Source organism: Ailuropoda melanoleuca, chromosome 2 (genome assembly GCF_002007445.2).
Source record: "Ailuropoda melanoleuca isolate Jingjing chromosome 2, ASM200744v2, whole genome shotgun sequence".
Taxonomy (NCBI): Eukaryota; Metazoa; Chordata; class Mammalia; order Carnivora; family Ursidae; genus Ailuropoda; species Ailuropoda melanoleuca.
Genome location: NC_048219.1, coordinates 185,217,684 through 185,237,367, shown reverse-complemented (window position 1 = coordinate 185,237,367; position 19,684 = coordinate 185,217,684). Strand labels below are relative to the sequence as shown.

The window sequence follows — 19,684 nt, the reverse complement described above, 5'->3', positions numbered from 1 at the left end:
ACACATTTCTGATGCAACCCAAAGTGAGAATACCAAATCAAAGGACATGAAGAACTTAAAGACTCTTGGCGTTTTGGTCAAAATTACTGACAGGAATACTGTACGTCTCTTTTCTTCTACTAGGAATATATGAATTGCTGATAAAGGATGTGTTTAAGACTTATCAAGCTAATACGCAAGAGAGTACCTCATCATTTTACTTTGCATTTCAATTAAAACTAAAGTTGAAACTTTTTACAACATTGTCCATTTTCTCCTTTATGATATCTTCCGTTGCCTTTAACCTATAAAATCCTACATCATATAAAGATCAGAAAAACATTGACCTCAATTTTAATCTAGGTTTCTTAAATATTCAATCAGTGTGAGGCAAGCCAACTGTTTACTAACAAAACTAAAACATTCTCAATGTGGGCTGATTTATGTATTTTGATGGACAACTAACTAAGCCCTTCCTTTTCAGGTCCTAGGCTCAGTTGAAATTGTACAAGTGTGGATTATGGGTAAATAAATCTCTAACGCTCACAAATCAGAACTTATATTTTTTACAGAAATATTTAGATTAACATGAAATTCTTATCATTGAAATGAATGGAATTCTACACTGTACAGTTGGTTAACAAAAGCTACTATTAGCAGACCACAGATTACTTACCTTCCCCTAAGACTGACCAGCAAGAAAAGAAGCAGTAAATAAATAATCATGGGGATGAGATTTTTTAAATCTGTTAATGCAATTAGAGCTTATATTAAGGAATGTGAGAAGTCAGTTGTTAAGGCTTCCAATCAATGTTATGAAGTTAAGATTAAAATTTTACTAACCAGTATAAGCCAACAAAAAACACAGGCAAAGCCGTGGTGCTTCCAGACTGCCTGGTAAGTCTAGATTCAGGAGCTGAAATATTCCTTTTCTTCAATTCTTCTACCAGTAACCCCATGGGATTTATTATTTTCCAAATCTCAAAGAGTTCTTTTCCAGTCATCTGAGTAATTAAGAAGTCCTGCATATAAAAATACAATTTATACATTTAAAGTAGTATAAAGGAAATAAGGACCATATTCAAAGTACACAGAATTTAAAAACTTAATGGGAAATGAAAAAGACAAAATGTACTATTCCTTTACATGTACATACAGTTTTTCATGTAAGTTTTATTATAAAAATCACAGTTTTGCAGATGACATGATACTCTGTGGTAAGAGTACTCAAAAGACTCCAATACACAAGTTCAGCGAAGTCTCAGGATACAAGATCAACGTCCCAAACTGTTGCATTTTTACACACCAATAATGAAGCAGCAGAAAGAGAAATCAAGGAATAGATCCCATTTACAATTTCACCATAAGATATCTAGGAATAAACTTTTTTTTTTTAAAGGTTTTATTTATTTGTCAGAGAGAGAGAGAGAGAGCGTGCACACAAGCAGGGGGAGCAGCAGGTAGAGGGAGAAGCAGGCTCCCTGCTGAGCAAGGAGCCCAATGTGAGACTTGATCCCAGGAGCCTGGGATCATGACCTGGGCCGAAGCAGCCACTTAACCGACTGAGCCATCCAGGCGTCCCTATCTAGGAATAAACTTAACCAAAGAGGTAAAAGATCTGTACTCTGAAAACTACAGAACACTTACGAAAGAAATTGAAGGTGACACAAAGAAATGGAAAAACATTCTATGTTCATGGACTGGAAGATCAAATACTGTTAAAATGTCTATACTACCCAAAGCACTCTACACATTCAATGTAATCCCTATTAAAATACAACCAGCATTTTAGACAGTTAGAACAATCCTAAAATTATATGGAACCACAAAAGACCCCAAATAGCCAAAGCAGTTTTGAAAAAGAAAAGCAAATCTGCAGGCATCACAAGTCTGGACTTCAAGTTATATTACAGAGCTATAGTGATCAAGACAGTATGGTACGGGGGCACCTGGGTGGTGTGGTCAGTTAAGCATTTGACTCTTGATTTCAGCTCAGGTCATGATCTCAGGGTTATAAGATCAAGCCTAGTGTCAGGCTCTGTGCTGGGTGTGAAGCCTGCTTAAGATTCTCTCTCTCTCTCTTTCCCTCTGCCCCTCCTCATCCCAAAAATAAAATTAAAATAAAATAAATAAAAAATTTAAAAATAATAATGAAATTAATTAAAAAAACAATACAGTACTGGCACAAAAACACACATAGATCCATGGAACAGAATAGAAAACTCAGAAAGGGACCCACAACCATATATGGTCAACTAATTTTGACAAAGCAGGAAAGAATATCCATTGGAAAAAAGACAGTTTCTTCAACAAATGGTGTTGGGAAAACCGGAGAGCAACATGTGAAAGAATGAAACACCTTCTTACACCATACACAAAAATAAATTCAAAATGGATGAAAGACCTAAATGTGAGACAGGAAACCATCAAAATTCTAGAAGTGAACACAGGCAGCAACCTCTTTGACATCAGCTATAGCAACTTCTTACTAGACACATCTCTGGAGGCAAAGGAAACAAAAGCAAAAATGAACTACTGGGACCTCATCAAGACAAAAAGCTTCTGCACAACAAAGGAAACAATCAACAAAACTGAAAGGTAACCTTTAGCATGGGAGAAGATATTTGCAAATGACATATCTGACAAAGGGTTAGTATCCAGAATCTATAAAGAACTTATCAAACTCAACACACAAAAACCAAATAATCCAGTCAAGAAATGGGCAGAACACATGAATAGGCATTTTTCCAAAGAAGACATACAGACACATGAAGGCCAACGGACACATGAAAATATGCTCAACATCACACATCATCAGGGAAATTCAAATCAAAACTACAAGAAACCACCTCACACCAGTCAGAAGGGCTAAAATTAACAACACAGGACACAATGGAAGTTGGCGAGGTTGCAGAGAAAGGGCAACCCTCTTACGCTGTTGGTGGGAATGTGAACTGGTGCAGACACTCTGGATAACAGTATGGTAGTTCCTCAAAAAGTTAAAAATAAGAATTACCCTATGACTTAGCAACTACACTACTAGGTATTTACTCAAACCAAACAAAAATACTGATTCAAGGGACACATGCATCCCGACATTTATAGTAGCATTATCAACAGTAGCCAAATTATGGAAAGAGCCCAAATGTCCGTCAACTGATGAATGGATAAAGTGGTATACACACACACACACACACAGGAATATTACTCAGCCATAACAAAGAACGAAATCTTGCCATTTGCAACGACGTGGATGGAGCTAGAGGGTATTATGTTAAGCAAAATAAGTCAGAAAAAGACAAACACAAAATGATTTCGCTCATATTTGGAATTTAAGAAATGAAACCTGAACCTGGGCAAAAAAAAAAGAGAGCGGCAAACCATGAAACAGACTCTTAACTACAATAAACAAACAGGGCTGCTGGAAGGGCGGTAGGCAGAGGGGTAGGTTAAATGGGTGATGGGTATTAAGGAGTACACTTGCTGTGATGAGAACTATGTGTTATATGGAAGTGATAAATCACTAAATTCTACTCTTAAAACTAATATTACACTAAATATTAACTAAATGGAACTTAAATAAAAACTTGCAAAAAAAAAAAACAAACCAAAATTCATAGTTGAAGGTAAAAATCTTATAACTTAGACTCCTGGTTTCAGCTCAGGGTAATCACAGGGTTGTGAGATCCAGCTCTGCACAAGGCTCCACACTCAGCACAGAGTCTGCTTAGGACTCTCTCCCTCTCCCTCCACCTGCCCCCCAGCATGCACCACGTGTGTGTGCACACACACGCTCTCTCAAAAAAATAAATCTTAAAAAAAAAAAAAAAGGCTTTAGGTCCTTCTCAGAATTTGGTAGAGAGAAAAATCCACAGTTCACCTTACAAAGAAATGAATTACAAAAAAATGTTTCCTTCTCTCCACCTCAAGCAGGTCCCGGTATGTGCAATTAAGCATTACCTACCCTGATGAAAAGAGCGGTCCTCTCAGGACCACTGCTCTGTAGCAGGGCTCCAATCACTGCAAAGAAAGTCCTCTGTAAAACAGGCGGGAGAACTGGAAATTCTGCACTCAGTGTTAACTGCTCCACAGCCAAGTTTCTGGCCACATGACACACCACTTCCTCACCGGTGAGAAAGTCAACAAGACTTTTAATGCCTTCTCTGGGCAAGTCTGGGTAAGCATCCTCAAGAAACTGTGTGAGGCAAGTTTTTGAAAAAGATGTCCCTTGCTCAGACAGTTCCTGATTATCTTTAAGATTCAGAAGAACAGCTTCTTTCTCTATTCCAAGGTTTTGGCGCTTGGCCTCCTCACTTTTAATATAGCAGCTATTAACAAATGCAGTTTTGAGAAGATCTAAGGAAAAGGTTTCCTGTAACCGATGTCCAAATGCTTGTATTTCAGCATGGTAATCCCAGTTGGGCTTCTCTGAACTGAAAATGCAAAAGAGAAGACAGTAAGCAATAGTAAAGAGAACAACAAGATGTTACAATGACGTGAAAACTTTGTGATGCAATTTTATTGATTATGTAAAGGAAATTTTTAAAAGACTGACTTTCATTTTAACACCACACTTTGATTTTCTGAAAGTTAAAATTTAAGTCAGATGATTACTTGTGCTTCTTTGCTATATACATTGGTGGACTCATTTTCCCTTTGAGCCAACTGGCCATTAAAGTCCTTCAACATCAGAGACTAAGCCATTAACCTACCTTTTAGATTCTTTATTTCTGCTATAACCATGGAATTATGCTTTATACCTAGGTATGAAATAGGAATTATAATTTCACAGGTTCAAGCTCTGAACAATAAGTACACTATATTTATCTCTTACTTTAAGTTTTAAAAACACCCATTTAAGTTAGCATCTAAATAATCTAGTATCATTACAAGTAGGTTAAAAGTTCATAATCATTCCCAAGAACAGCTAAAAGGTCTTTTTAAAAAAAGACAATAAAATCCAAATAAAACTCTTTTAAGTAAAAATGGATAGGAAAATATAAAGATCTTGGTTGTTAAGTCATAGAATGTATATTAACCTGTATAATCCTTAGTTGTTTCCAACTATAAAAGCCAAAAGTGACTAACCTCACAATAATCAAAGAAACATGAATTAAGAGATACTATTTTCTGCCTATTAGGAAAATAACTTGTTTGTTTGGGATTTTTTAAGATTTTACTTAGGGGCGCCTGGGTGGTTCAGTCAGTTAAGCATCTGCCTTTAGCTCAGGTCATGATCTCAGAGTCCTGGGATCAAGCCCCAAGTTGCGCTCCCTGCTCAGTGGGGAGTCTGCTTCTCACTCTCCCTCTGCCCCCCACCCCCCGCTGTGCTTGCTCTCTCTCTCTCTCTCTCTTAAATAAAATCTTAAAGAAAAAAAAAAGATTTTACTTATCTGACAGGGAGAGCAGGGGGAACGGCAGAGGGAGAGGGAGAAGCAGGCTCCCCACTAAGCACGGAGCCCCACACAGGGCTCCATCCCAGGACCCTGGGCTCATGACTTGAGCCAAAGACAGACGCTTAACCAACTGAGCCACCCAGTCGCCCCTGTTTTGAAAGAGTATAGAATATAAACACTGACAGATGTATAAATTGGTTCAGCTTTGGGGGGGGGTGCAATATTAAAGTAGCTATCAAAATTTCATAGTAAATCTCCCCAAGGACTAATAACTTCAAAGCTAGTCGCTGTTCCAACGGTTCTAACAAAGAAAATAAGGAACTGAAATACCTACAAATGTTATCAAAAGAGTGAGAGACATCTATTTTACATCGCCACGACTACATGTCAAAGTCACATTACTAGAGAAAAAGATTCAAGACCACAGGTATTCATCTCATTTGGAGCTATAAAGATGTCTTTCTCTGCTAGACTACCGGACTTCTTTGCCAAGCTACTGCCAGACACTGTTGGAACAAGATTAAGAAGAAACAAGATTAACTGAGGCAAAAAACCCTAAATCTCAACTGTTTTCCTTTTATTCTGGCAAGTAGACTTGTAGTTGCACGTACCTAAAATGCTGTGGAATGTTTTTCCCCCTCTTATCGCGCTTACCCAAGAATTCTCAGCCATTACCACACACGGACTACAACCCCAAGCCCACAGAAAGGTTGGCCTCAGCAGGCCTCGTTTCTCACAACTCAAATGACAGGCTCTAAAGAAGAGTTCCGAAGCGTCGGGGGCAGACCCGTGTTCCACCCCGAGACAAGAAATTCATTCCTTGTGCCTCAGCCCACGCGTCCACTTCCCACCGGTGTCTCTACCGCAAACGTTCTAGGCTCAAGCCAGGCGCGCTCTAGCGACGAGCAACCCTCCCAGCCGCCACCGGGTCCTCGACCCCCACCCGGACCCCTTCCGAGGCGGCTCCTACCGGCGCACGGGCGGCGGCGGGGACTGGAGCAGGCGCCGCCGCTCTAACTCCTTCTGGAAGCGGAAGGCGGCACGGAATCCCTTCTTCACGCCCCGAACTGGCGGGACGAGAGTGGGGGCCCCGGCCGGTGCCAGGAGGCAGCGAGGCCCCTGCAAAAGTAGTCTACCCAGGCCGGATGCCATTGCAAGGGAAAAAGCAATGAAGGGCGGAAGGAAGAAAGTCGGACCAGTGTCGCGGTAACACAGCACCCCCCGCCCCCCGAATGGGCGAGCTGGGCAAGGCCGGGGCGGGGCTGGTACGCGGGGGCAGGCGGCTGCCGTTGAGATTTACTGCGCATGTGCAAGCTCTGGTTCCCGCCCACCTGGGGTTTACTTTGGGGTGAGCCAGCCCTGAGGGGCATTTGGATCCGGAAATGTGAGGATTAGGTTACTTCACCCTGTCAGTTGCTTTCCTGTTCCTTCTTTTCTCGTTACCGCAAAAACGTGTTTCATCTCAGTCTAAAGAAAACACTTAAAAGTCTCAAAAGAAGAAAACACTTCTTGTCAATACGTATTCAGTCATAAGAATTACAGACCATCAATCCAGTCACTATTTAGGAGCAAATATTTGCTCAGCTTGTCTCCAGAAGCCTTCTTTTCAGGAGCCCAAGACTAAGGGATATTGAAAACGAAAATTCTAAATTTCTAACAGTACAAACTTTTTAAAGCATCCCCGCCCCCCGCAAAAAAGACTGGAGAAAAGTACAGCAAAATGAGAAGAGTGGAATTGTAAGTCTTTTTTTCCCCTTTATCTTCCACTCTTCAGTGGAAACTTTCCTACCAAACTGTCAATATAAATGTTTTTGATATTAGTTCACAAAAGGAAGACTTCTCTGAATTGCCAATTTTGAGTTGCATGCTGAACATCTAGACCCCCAAAGGTCACCTCTTTCTGTGGTCTCCTTGTTCATGGCATCAGTGTCCCCCCCCTATAGTTACCCAATTTGGCCTCCTATGTCTTCAATTCCTATTTACACAAACACCCACTTTTGTCCAGGTGCCAAGTCCTTTTACAATTTATTTTCACACCGGCTACCTGATGGTGATCCTTATCTCCTTGCCAGGCCTCTAAACACATCTTGCACCTTCCTCTCTTCCCTAGACATAGTTCATCTTCATTCATCTCCCTGAAATGCAGACCCAGGCATGTTACTCCTTAGCTTAAGTATCTCTAATGTTAGGCTCTGGCAAAGATTCTCCCCTTGACCAAACTTTATTTGGGCTCCCCTAAGCCCTCTGAATCCAAAACTGAATTGCCTGTCTTGCCCAAACATCTTCCCCAGATTGGTAAAAGGGCAGCTCCATTCCTCCAGTTGGTCACCCCACAAATCCTGACTCCTCTTTCTTTCATACCCCACGTCCAACAAAGCTCATTGGCTCCACCTTCCAGAAATGTCCAGACTCCGCTGTCTTCTCACCACCTGCACTGTATGCTAAGCCATCATCATCTTGTCAACTGCCTTATTTTATTAGCTTCCCTACTGACACCCTTGCCTTTTAGGACTGAAGGTAGATTAAGGCAGTTTTCTGCCTTCAAAATCCTCCACTGGCTTCCCATCTCACTTAAAATAAAATCCTAAGTCCTTGCCATGGCCTCAGGGCTTGACATGGTCTGTCTGGTGACCCTTCTTCCTCGTCTCTCTGTACTTTTCACTCACTCTGCTCCAGCCACACTGGCTGCCCTGCCAGGCCTAGAAAACCCCAGGCATGCTCTCACCTCACGGCCTTAGCACTTGCTGTTCCTTTTCTGGAGAGAACTTCTTACATACTTCTACATGGTTTGCTCCCTACTTTTCTTCTTGGCTTGGATGGCACCTTCTCCATGAGGCCTTCCCTCAGGATGCATTCTCTGGAGCAGATGCTGAGACAGAGAAGGGTGTGCAGGATATTTCTTAGGAATCCACAGCTGTGAAGAGAGGCAGATAGAACAGGATTCGGCAGAAGTCAGCGGCAATACAGGCCTGATGCAACCTGGGAGAGAGCTCATCGGCATATCCTGCACCAGACTGACATGGCCAGGCCTTATATTCCTCTCTTAATTAGTTACTGAATTTGGGATGCCCCGTAAAGGGCATGGCTGAACCATGGTGGTTCTCTGCAGCCGAAGCAGACCCTGAGGGAGCTGCAAGCCAAGAGTGTCTCCTCCCTTCGATGAAGGCGGATCTGTGGAGTGCAGCTTGAAATCTGCCACACCATCTTGTTTAAAATTGCATTACCCTTTAGTGTCCCTATCACCCTTCACGGTTTTATTTTTTTCACAACACTTAACACCTTCTAATATACTATATAATGTAGTTATTTATTTTATTATCTGGTTCTTTCATTGGAATATACTTTCTAATGGTAGAGTGATTTTTTGCTTTGGGGCACAGCTGCATTTAAAATGGTGCCTGGCTCATAGCAGGCACTCGATAAATATTTGTTGTTTGAAAATGTCATTCAGCAGCCTGTCTACTCATCACAGTGTAAAAGCCTTTCAAGAACTATGTCTTATTCATCTTGTCAGCATACAGTGCTTAGTAGGTATACAATACATGTTTGTTGAATAAATGAATAAATCCACGAATGACTGTTATGTGAAACACATGTGTGATTTAAAATTCATTAGTTATATTAAAAAATAATGAGAAACAGGTAACATTAATTTTTAAAATACCTAACTCAATATATCTAAATTTTACCATTTCAGCATGTAACCAATATGAAAATCATTAATGAAATATCTTTCTGTTTTGTTTCGTACTAAGTCTTTAATATTCGGTGTGTATTTTGCATTCATACCATAACTCAATTTGGACTAATCACATTTTAAGTGCTGGATAGCCCTGTGTATGGCACAGCTCTATTGGAATTCTGCAATTTATGAGTCAGAATAATACAGTGTGTGTGTCTGAGGGGAGTGTGGGTTGGAGAGGGAGGTCTCTGGAGTCAATGATTTTCTGGGTCCCCATGATGACCCTTTAACTCAGTAGCTACTGATGTGCTCCAGCCAAAAACCACCAGGAACACACTCGTAGTTGAACGTGCTGGGTTGGTTGCTTATTGGCAGGAGAAGGCGTATCATGGGCATTGGTGATTGAAAGAACTTATTGTGGGATTTAAGTTTGTATTAGGTGATTTTGGGGAGGGTTTAAGGAAGAAAGGCTTTCCTCTGGACAGGACTGGATGCTGTCAGGAAATGGGGATAATTCTGTGATTGGAGGTTTTAATTTTGTCTAGAGGGAGGAAGACTAGGCAGAGGCTAATGCTGTAATTGGTAAAGAAATAGGATTCACTCTTATTCGCCAGAATAAAGGGATGTTTGTTCATTTTTGTGGCTAGAACAATTTCATGTTTTGCTGTGTTTATCTATGATTATGGAGTGGCATTGTCTAGTGTTTACGTTCCGCAAGAACCAGCTGTGAGCACCCGGCCAGCTCCCAGCAACGCAGAAGCCTGGCTCATACTACCAAGCCAGCTCCTAGAGTTCCAGGGCTGCTTTTCTCTTTCTAATAGCTGTGCGATCTTAAGCAAGTGATTTAACTTCTCCGTGGTCCAGTTTTCTCGTCTCTAAAATGAGAATACAAGAGCACATATCTCTCCATTTCTTAAAGTTGTTATCAACATAAAATAAGACAATCCGTGTAAAGAAACTGGAATAGCGTCTGGTATATAGTCACCACTCAATGAGTGTCAATGACTGTCTTTCAAGGATCTAAACTGCACTATATTTTTTCACACTTCCAACATCTCGGAACGTCTTCCAAACAATGGCTTCTTAGACTAAACACAATGTAGTATTATTAATTCCAGATGGCTCTTGTTTGCAGGACAAGTCCTCGTCCTCTCCGACTGCTCAATCCATTCCTGGGTGAATGGATTCACCTTTCAACCTTTCTCGTGTTCCCAGTCCGGGGCAGACGCCCTCTGGGGCCCTCTCCCGTCCTCCGAGTTTTGGCTGCGCGGCTTCCCCAGGCAATACGGGCGCGGGCGGCAGCACTCGGGAGCTTACGGCGGCGCGGCGCCCACGCGGCCCCGGGAGCCGGAGCAGAACCGGCGCGTCCCCGCCCGCCTGCCCGGCCGTCAGCTGATGGGCCGCCCGCCGGGGAGGCTGCTACCGCCGCCTTCGCCGCCGCCGCGCGAACATGGCGGCCGAGATCCACTCCAGGCCGCAGAGCAGCCGTCCGGTGCTGCTGAGCAAGATCGAGGGGCACCAGGACGCCGTCACGGCCGCGCTGCTCATCCCCAAGGAGGACGGCGTCATCACGGCCAGCGAGGACAGGTAAGGGCCGACGGGTGGTGGACGGCCAAGGCGCGATTGGGACGGCCCGTACTCCCGCCGGCGACGGGGTGTGGGGGCAGTGGGGTCGGCGGCCTCGTCCCTGTCCGCGTGGGGGCGGCGTCGGCCCCGGGGATCTCGCCGCCCCCATCCAGTCCGGGACCTTCACCCTCTAGCTCGGGACTCTGGTCCCACCGCGCCCCTCCGGACCGCCCCGCGGTCCTACTGCGTCCTTCCAGCCCGGGACCCCTGTCCCAGTAGTGCGCCCCTTCAGTCAGGAACCCCCACCGCGCCACCATATAGCTTGGGATCCTCTCCCCTGCCAGCCTGGGACTCCGGACCCGCCCCTCAGCGGGGGACCCCACTCCCCTGAACCCCTCCGGTCAGTGACCCCCCACGCGCTTGTCTAGCTCGGGATCCTCGCCCCTTCCAGCCTGGCAACCCCAGTCCCATCGCGCCCCTTCCAGCCCGGGAGCCCCGTCCCTGCTCTCCTTTGTGGGGTTTTGCTTACTCCTCGAAAGCGTCGCGATCTCTGTGGGGCAGGCGTGGGGGGGTGCTTCGCACTCCGCGGTCGGTTCCAAGCCTTGGAGCCAGGAGCACTGGCGGCAGGTTACCGCGGGTCCTGATACCAGGGATTCCCTTCTCTGAACAGACCTCCGGGGGCTTTCACTATCTTACTTCTGCTTTACCCTGGGGTTGACAACTCTCTTCGCGCAACACCAACTCCCTAGATCAGTTATCTTTTTACAGCTGCCGGAACCGTCTGAACTCTTTTTATTTACTACATGGCTGTTGGTTTGTTTGTTTTTGTAAAAGAGACTTATTTTTGAAAAGGTTGGGTGCTTTTATTTTAAAGAAAAATTTATTTTTCACCGTTAACGGCAAACCAGTATGACTTGCCATGAAGAATTAAACTCATAGCTAAAGCATTTTTCTATGCACGTAAAGCCATCTCTTTCCAGCTACTTGGTCTACCCAGGGCTGTGTGATTGGATTGCAGAGATATTATTTGTTTTAAAAACTTTAGTGTTTTTAAAACCCTAAACGTTTAAAAGGTTCGAGGCTTTACGGTGAGAATTTGGAGGAAATGACTGATGTTTGCTGAGTGAAATTGAGTTTCCTTGCTACAATGAGTGCTCTTAAATGGTGATGTTCCAAAAGTCGTAAAGGCCTTCTGCAAGATGGAACGTTCTTGCTGTCCCCTTAGAGCTGACGGCATAGTCCAGCCTTTTGTAGTTGAAGCTTTTGAAGTACCATTGAGGCCTGTCCTGATTGGGAACAGAGAACCTAAAGCCGCCAGTGCCTACTTGACCTTTGTATTTTGCTTTTTGAGTTGGTTTGTTGTGAGCAGGCGGTAGTCTTTCCAGCTCATTTGCATGTAGCTGACCTCAAAGGGGGTGGGGAGCGATTGGAAGGACCTGGGTGTTGGTGTGCAGAAGCAGTAAGGGAAAAGGAGAAGGGGATGCATGGGCCACAAGGAGAAGAAGGGAATGTGGGGAAAAAAGGGCAAAGGACACAATAATGATATTTGCATGATATGAACTTAGATGCAGACAACATTTTATAAAACTTAGTTATCTTATTCAGTAAAATATCTTATCCGTGACTCATGCATGTTGGGTAAATTGCTGAATATTTGAAATTACTGTCCAGGAGCAGTGCTGATAAATGTTTTATGGAAAGTGGTTACTTAGCTACTCTGGGACTGAAATGTTCTGGGGGAGCCTTAGATCAGCTCATTTTTTTCACCGGGGCCCAGTAGGGCCCTGGCTGATGACAGGATCAGGAGAGGGTTGCAGCCTTGTGTTTCTAATTTGTGTTTCAGGTCCCTGGAGCTTCCTTGAAGGTAGGACATTTTTGAGCACGTGCCTTACTTTATGGGATTTATGGAAGCACGTGGCCATGGGTTTTTTTGTTGTTGGATGTGGTGGTGCGTCTTTACATTGTCATAGATATGTGTCATATACTTCAATTATTCATTCTTTCATGCATTCATATATTCATTCATTCATAGATTTAGAAATACTGTACCTATTGAGTGCCAGGCTCAGGGAATACAACAGGGATCAAAAGTCACAGCACCTGCCCTCCTGACTTCCGATTCATTGATTTTTATGGCCCTTGACCTGATGAAACCAGCATATTAGGGAAACAGAACACTGACTGCCCTTAATCATCAAATAGTACTTATTAGACACTGTGGGCTGGACCTGTGGGGTAGAAAGACAGTGACGCCAAAATCTCTGTTTCCAAGGGGCTGGACAGACTGGTGAAGATATGGCCCTGTGATCTCAGCTTCCAGGGTATTGGGGAGACACAGAGGAGTGTCCTCAAGGGCCAGGGTTTAAGGACAGCCTTGGGAGATGTCACTGGATAGAGGAGTGGGCTGTGTGAAGGAAGGAGTGTGCACAGCCCTGTGGCAGGCAGATGGAAAGAACAGGAGGCAATAGAGGACCACAGTTACTTCTAGCTGACCCGAACAAAGGATGTATGAGTGGCCATGGCAGGGGAGAGTCCTGAGAGCTGGAAGGCCTACTGTCCAGTTTTGGAAGGGCCTTCCCTGTGCACCGCTCTTGGGAATTTGACTTTAGTCTGCATGTAATGAGGAACCATCAAAGATTTCAAAGTAAGTGACATAATCAGAGTTTATACTTCGGAAATAACAATGGCTAACCTTTTAAAAGTCCCTTCTCTCTATCCATCCAGAACTGGACCTATGTACGTGGCTGCATCCAGTCCTCACACCCCCCCCAGTGAGGTGGGGAGTACAGTCACTTCCCTTATCAGTACCTCCAAAATTCAATGTATTCTAAAAGTCAAAGGTGGGTTAGTTTGTGTGTTTGTAAACTGGGCCTGAAAACTCACTGATGCTAAAACTTGCCCTGAAGAGACGACACTGCTTGTAATCTTTATTTATCCTGTGCAGTGTGAGTGCTCATGCGTTCTCCTGCAGAAGCAGCGGTGCGTGTAACTGCAGGTGCTATCCCCAGGCCCCGCTGAGGGTGTTCTGGAACAGAAGGTGGGCGTATGCATCCTATTGCAGCGGGCCTTTGACGGTTTAGGAAACGGAGGCACAAAGGATACTGCAGTCACTCCCCCAGGCCTTGTAGCTAGTGATTGGACTAAGATTGAACCCAGGTCTGAATCGGAGACTCTAGTTCTTTCTGCCATGCCTGCAGTTGTGCTGCACATGGGAAGAAACCAAATCCAGGCAGCATCTGTCAACGATTGACTGTCCCGGCAGCAGGTGTAAAATGATAGGATTCTACCTTTTGCTGTGATTTAGTTATCCTTCCTTCTTTTAGTTTTCAGGGTTTTGTTTTGTTTTTTTTTTTTTAAACAAAGCTTCTACCTTTTCTGTATAACTTCTGCTTTAATGCTCAGAACAGTAACTTTTAACATTTAAAGTAGGCTCCGGCTGAAGTTAATTCGTTTTATAAAAGCTAAAAGCAGTGAGAACTGGCTTGAGAGCATTTTGAGAGGAAAAGTGAAAGATGTGAGGGTCACCTGAAGTTAGTGTCCATTTTTCTAAATGAGGCCGGTGGCTCGCAAGGAGGGGTGATTTTGGCCCACAGGGCCATTTGGCAGGATCTGGAGACCTTTTGGTGTCAGGACTACAGGAGGGTGTTGCTGGCATCAGTGGGTAGAGGCCAGAGATACTGCTTCGTGTCCTGTAACGCACAGGACAGTAAGTGCCGCACAGAGAGAAGTACCAGTTCCAGATGTCGGGAGCGCCATGGTTGAGATACCCTGGTTTAGGCTGCATGTATCTATTTATCTGGTCTCTCTAGACAGTGGTTCGCATACCTGAGCACATATCAGCTTCCGATTCAGTGAGGCTGGGGTGGGGCCTGAGAGTTGGCATTTCTTCCAAGTTCCCAGTGATGTGGATGCTGATGCTTGCTGGTCCAGGAACCCCACTTTGAGAGCTACTTTCTACAAGAGAGTTACTCGTCATGGTGCTTGCCTGTGCAAGCCCACTGGGAGCGAACACTTTACACTTTGTCCTCTTTTCTGTCAGTTTCTGGGATATATTTGCCTGGAGTCATTTACATGTTCCCATCGTTCCCATTAAAACCGAACTGTGTACGACAAATCTGAATACACACGATCCCCTCAAAGAGTATTAAACCCACGTGGAATACTGAGCCTAATTCCGTCGGCCTGGAGTCCCTGGGAATGGTTTGGGCAGTGAGCTTGGTGGTCTGATCAGAAAACGTCAGAGTTCCTGTGCCACAAGGGTTAACAGAAAATGGCAATTTCTCTCTTGTGTGCCTTCACCTAGATTTTGTTAGAGTCATAATTACCCCAAACTCTTTTGTTACACGAGACCTGAATTTGTGTTTTTAACTTTAGTTTGCAGTTGCCTGAACTTGGGAACTGGCATTTTTCAGTATGCCACAAGTATGCTACATTTGTTAAAAAAAAAAAAAAAAAATTATTGAATCAGTAAAGTGGACTGTCTCTCTCTCTAGTCAGTAAACTCTAAAAATAGAAGTACTAACCTGAGTGGTAAGTTGAAGAGCGTCAACTACAGCAGTCATTTTCCTGATAGTGGGAACAGAAAACGAGACTCAGCTTTCCGAACAGAACTAAAATGTGGTGAGACCACGGGAAACCCATTCCCTGCACCAAAAATTTCATAAAAGTCAGCAGAAAGATAGAATTTTTAAAAGAAAAAATTTTATGAAAAAGCCTTAGAAATAAGGCTGCGGTCTTGCCATCTTCGTTTTCGGAGAACAGTTGGAGGACGAGCGCGCTTATGCTGCTGCATCAGGGGCCTGGAGGCCACGTTGGAGCTCAGTTGCCTGGCCGAAGTCAAACAAAGGCAGATCTGCTGTGTTTTGCAATATTGTAGGATATTGCACTTCGGCTGGTAAACAGTAACAATTAGAGAAATCCAACTTTTAACGTATTTGGATAGCATCTGCTTTTCTTGCTGCTATTATACCAGCTATTTACTCTGATAAACTTGTTTCCTTTCCGACATTTCTAAGCGTATTAAGGTGGTTTGAGGGAAAAATTATATATTTGCTAACTGTTCACATGGAAGCAATTTTTCATCAACAACTTGATTTTTAAGTGTTATGCTTAGGGGAAAGCCTGCCATAGCTGGAAGCTGTTGGCTTTTACAGAAACCCGGGGTGTTAACTGCTGTGTTTTTGTTGTCACACAGTGCCTAAAAGTAGGCTCTGATTTGTGTTAGAAAATAAAAGGAAGAAGTGAGAAGGCAGGAAGCATTTATTCCTCTGTGGTTGGAATGGCCCTTCATTGTGAAGATCATTTTCTTATTATCGCATAGTCAAGAGCAGACTCTGGATCCAGAATGCCTGAGTTTGAATCCCAGACGCGTGACCGTGGGCAGGTTGCTTATTCTTTCTGTGCCACAGTTTTCTCATCTGCAAAATGGGGACAGTACCTACCTCAAGGTTTTGTGAGAATTGGATTAATTAAGATGCAAAGTGCATTGAACAGCGCCCAGCACATGGAAAGCACTGTATATGTGTTGGCTACTTTTATTTCCCATGGAATAATTTTAACCTCATCAAAAGCTAAAGATGTCTGCTTTGTGTGTGTGTGTGTGTAAATAAAACAATTTTTTCCTGTATGAAGTAGGACAATAACCATTTTGGAATTTACTTGCAAACCTAAGTTCTTGTAACTATCTTTGGGTTGTGTCTTCTCATCATTTCCATATTGGTCACAAGTCATGTCAGGCATGAGTTTTCCATTATAAAATCTTTGCCCTGCTGTGTTCCGGGGGCCACAAGACCACCCCTCAGTTTGTTGATTCATTAGGAGGACTGCCAACATGCAGTCGTCCTCAGGGCCCTGATTTATTACGGTGAAGGGACACAAACAGAATCGGTGGGAGGAAAGGTAGGGGGTGAAGTCCAGAGGAAAGCAGCGTGAGCTTCCGTGAGTCCTCGCCCTGTGGAGAGTCACACAGGAAGTGCTCCATTCCTCCAGCACTGAGTATGACCACATGCGTAAAATATTGTCTCCCAGGAGGCTCATTAGAGACTCTGTCCCCACTGCTTTTATTAGGGGCTGGTCATGTAGGTACCCTCTACCTAACACTTGCCAACAGTCCAGACTCCCGCAAGGAAAGCAGGTGTTCAGTGTTCTCTCAACTGTTTGAGGGAATCAATAAACAGACCTGGTAAGAAGAAAGAAGCGTGGAACAGAATTGGAAACAAGGCTACTCTTCCTTACTGCCTCAAACTCTGCTTTTGGGGGGTTGGTTTAATGTTGTGTTTCGAGACATGTAGGCTATGGATAGAGTTTGAACTTTTTTGGTAAGTTAAGAAAGTGTTGCAGGGGCCCTACGTTGACGGCATCCTGCCTGGATTGCTCCTGCCGCTAGAGGTTCTGATGACTTTTAGCCTTCTTGCTAGCACAGAGGTCACAAAAAAACATTTTGATGCTGACAGTGAACAGGTAACAGCAGGAAGGTTCCTCAAGTGAAAAAGAAAACATCTGCAAGTAGAAAACCATCCATCTGGCTTCTGGAGGGGCAGTCCTCATTTAGGAGCTGGTGGAGATGCCTCGTAAGTGGCCTTCCTCTTGGGGTAGAAGTCTGCCTGGGACAAAATCAGGAGTCCGAGAGTCATCGTTATGGGCAGTTGAAGCTGTTCAGAATTCCTTCCCTAGACTGTAAAAGGAGTTGGAAATTTAAATTTTTCTCAGCCAGTCTAATTCTTCTCGGTAAAAAGAGGCTGGTTTCCCTGCCTTTCCGTTTAGATAGTCAATTCAATAAAAATCTAGTGTTTCCCCCCTTTGTTACCAAAGGAGAAAGGCTTCTTTCTGTAGCAGGAATGAAGAGGGCAGAGTTCAGAAGACTTGGCTGAAAGGAAACTGCTATTTATTTGATAAAAGCAGATTGCACTGATGAGCATATCCTTTCCTTTCTTTCTCTTGTAGGCTAACATCCTAATGTTAGAGAAAGCATGGAGGCTCCCAGAACGACACATTTTGTCTGTAGCCCCTGGAGGTAGTCAGAGTAGGAAAAAAATACCCTTTGCTGAAGGTAACAGAAATGTTTGGTGACTTATCAAGATATGAAATAGTATCAGCAGCCCTAAGAGTGACTGGAAAATCAGATTTCCTCAAATTTTACTATTGTAAGAATTTAAAAGAATCAGGCCTTGGGCTTAATCTGCAACACCTGCTATCCTCTGTATTCTGTCTTTAATTGGTTAACTCAGTAATCCTTGGTTAATTCAGTATATCCGCTTATAATGTAAAAATGGTTGAAATTCCTTCATTTAGCTGTTTTGGTTTAATTAGAGTGTTTTTTGAGAAATGTAAAAAGGGGTGCCTGGGTGGCTCAGTCAGTTGGGCGTCCACCTCTTGTTTTTAGCTCAGGTCTTGATCTCAGGGTCATGCATTCAAGCCATGCATTGCCCCCCCCCCCCACCGCAGAGCTTAAAAAAAAAAAAGATCTTGTTTTAGAAATGCTGTTGTGTCAGGTGAGACAGAATTTGGCCTTGGAATTTTACCAAAGGACTGGTGTGCTTTTTGAATCTATTTATCAAAGTGTGGGGGCATGATTTTCAAGGTAATCATACTGGAAAATAAACTGTATTGAATCCAGATGTGTGGCCTCATGGAGTTGGTTTAAAAATGATATTAATCTGTACTCCCACAAGATGCCTTCTGGTTTGCAAGCCAGTGCTTTTCACAAGAAGAACCGTGCTTGGAATCAATCTTCGTTCCTCCTCTTTCTAGCTTAAGCAGATGAGGCTTTATAGACTTGGTGATTTCTTAAAGTACATTTTTAACTTGCTTTTAATCAGCTCTTTGAGGGAGTCAAAGGGACTAGAAGAAATGAAAGGAGCTTTTCTACCTATTCTGGTCATCAGGCATATCTTTGAGAAGATCGCAGACTAATCTCGCTGGAATAAATACTTCATTCTTAACCAGACCTGTGGTTTTTTGTCTTCTTTTCATGTATTTACTGTAGTGGGGTAAAAGAACATGCAGAATTTTGATCCTTGATAGGATGAAAACTATTGAATACTATTTAATTAAGAGTAATAACTTCATTTATGCTTTACAGTAACTTCTTTAGTTTCTTGGGATTCAAATTAGCATCTGTGCAAAGTGAGGATCCTGTCAGGTCAAAGTTAAAGTGGACTTACTTGTTTATTTAGTACTTTTAAATCGTTGATACTCAGTAAATGCCATATGCTATTTTTATGCTTCATTTTAAGGTCAGAATCGTAAGTATTCTTAAAGGTATTCTAGAGGCGCCTGGGTGGCTCAGTCAGTTCAGCGTCTGCCTTGGGCTCACATAGTGATCCTGCGGTCCTGGATAGAGCCCTGTGTGGGACTCTTTGCTCAGTGGGGAGCCTTCTTTTCCCTCTCCCTCTGCCTGCCACTCCTCCTGCTTGTGTGTGTGCGTGCGCGCTCTCTCTCTGTCAAATAAATAAATAAAATCTTAAAAAAAAAAAAAGGTATTCTGTTTTTGAAACAGCATAGTATCATTTAGTTATTGCTATGAAACAAACCACTTCAAAATTCGGTGGCTTAAAACAGCAAGTACAGTTCACTCTTGAACAACGTGGCTTTGAACTGTGCAGGCCCACTTATATGTGGATTTTTTACAGTATGGTACTATAAATGTATTTTCTTTTCCTTATGACTTTCGTAATAACTTTTTCTCTTCCCTAGCTTATTTTATTGTAAAAATACCCATTAACTGATGAATGGATAAAGAAGATGTGTGTGTATGTGTATATATGTTATATATATATTGGAGTGTTATATATATATATAATACATACATATATGTACGTGTGTGTGTATATATATATAACAGAATATTACTCCGCCATCAAAAATAATGAAATCTTGCCATTTGCAATGACATGGATGGAGCTAGATTATGCTAAGCAAAATAAGTCAGAGAAAGACAAATGCTGTATGATTTCACTCATTTGTGGAATTTAAGAAACAAAACAGATGAACATATGGAAAGAAAAAAAAGAGAGAGGGAAACGAACTATAAGAAACTCTTAACCATAAAGAACAAACTGAA

At 43.2% G+C, this 19,684-nt stretch overlaps 2 protein-coding genes and 1 long non-coding RNA gene across 3 annotated transcripts in view; 1 reads left to right on the top strand and 2 right to left on the bottom strand.

Moving 5' to 3' along the window:
- MRPL44 (mitochondrial ribosomal protein L44) overlaps positions 1 to 6,585 on the bottom strand; it is an 11,399-nt gene extending 4,814 nt beyond the window's left edge. The window contains exons 1-3 of the mRNA XM_002918553.4: positions 6,346 to 6,585; positions 3,944 to 4,412; positions 823 to 1,001 (exon numbers count right to left, since the gene is read on the bottom strand). Of these exons, the coding sequence (XP_002918599.2) occupies positions 823 to 1,001; positions 3,944 to 4,412; positions 6,346 to 6,527 (830 nt within the window). The 5' untranslated portion in view covers positions 6,528 to 6,585. The remainder of the gene's footprint in view (positions 1 to 822; positions 1,002 to 3,943; positions 4,413 to 6,345) is intronic.
- Positions 6,586 to 6,729: 144 nt separating this feature from the next.
- Positions 6,730 to 11,336, bottom strand: LOC117801141. Its single transcript, XR_004623640.1, has 3 exons — positions 11,153 to 11,336; positions 8,101 to 8,289; positions 6,730 to 7,510 (listed from the first exon to the last, which is right to left on the bottom strand). It is a non-coding gene; the product is annotated as an uncharacterized LOC117801141 (long non-coding RNA).
- Positions 10,370 to 19,684, top strand: part of WDFY1 (WD repeat and FYVE domain containing 1) — a 53,488-nt gene continuing 44,173 nt past the window's right edge. The window contains exon 1 of the mRNA XM_034655268.1: positions 10,370 to 10,644. Coding sequence (XP_034511159.1) covers positions 10,508 to 10,644 — 137 coding nt within the window. The 5' untranslated portion in view covers positions 10,370 to 10,507. The remainder of the gene's footprint in view (positions 10,645 to 19,684) is intronic.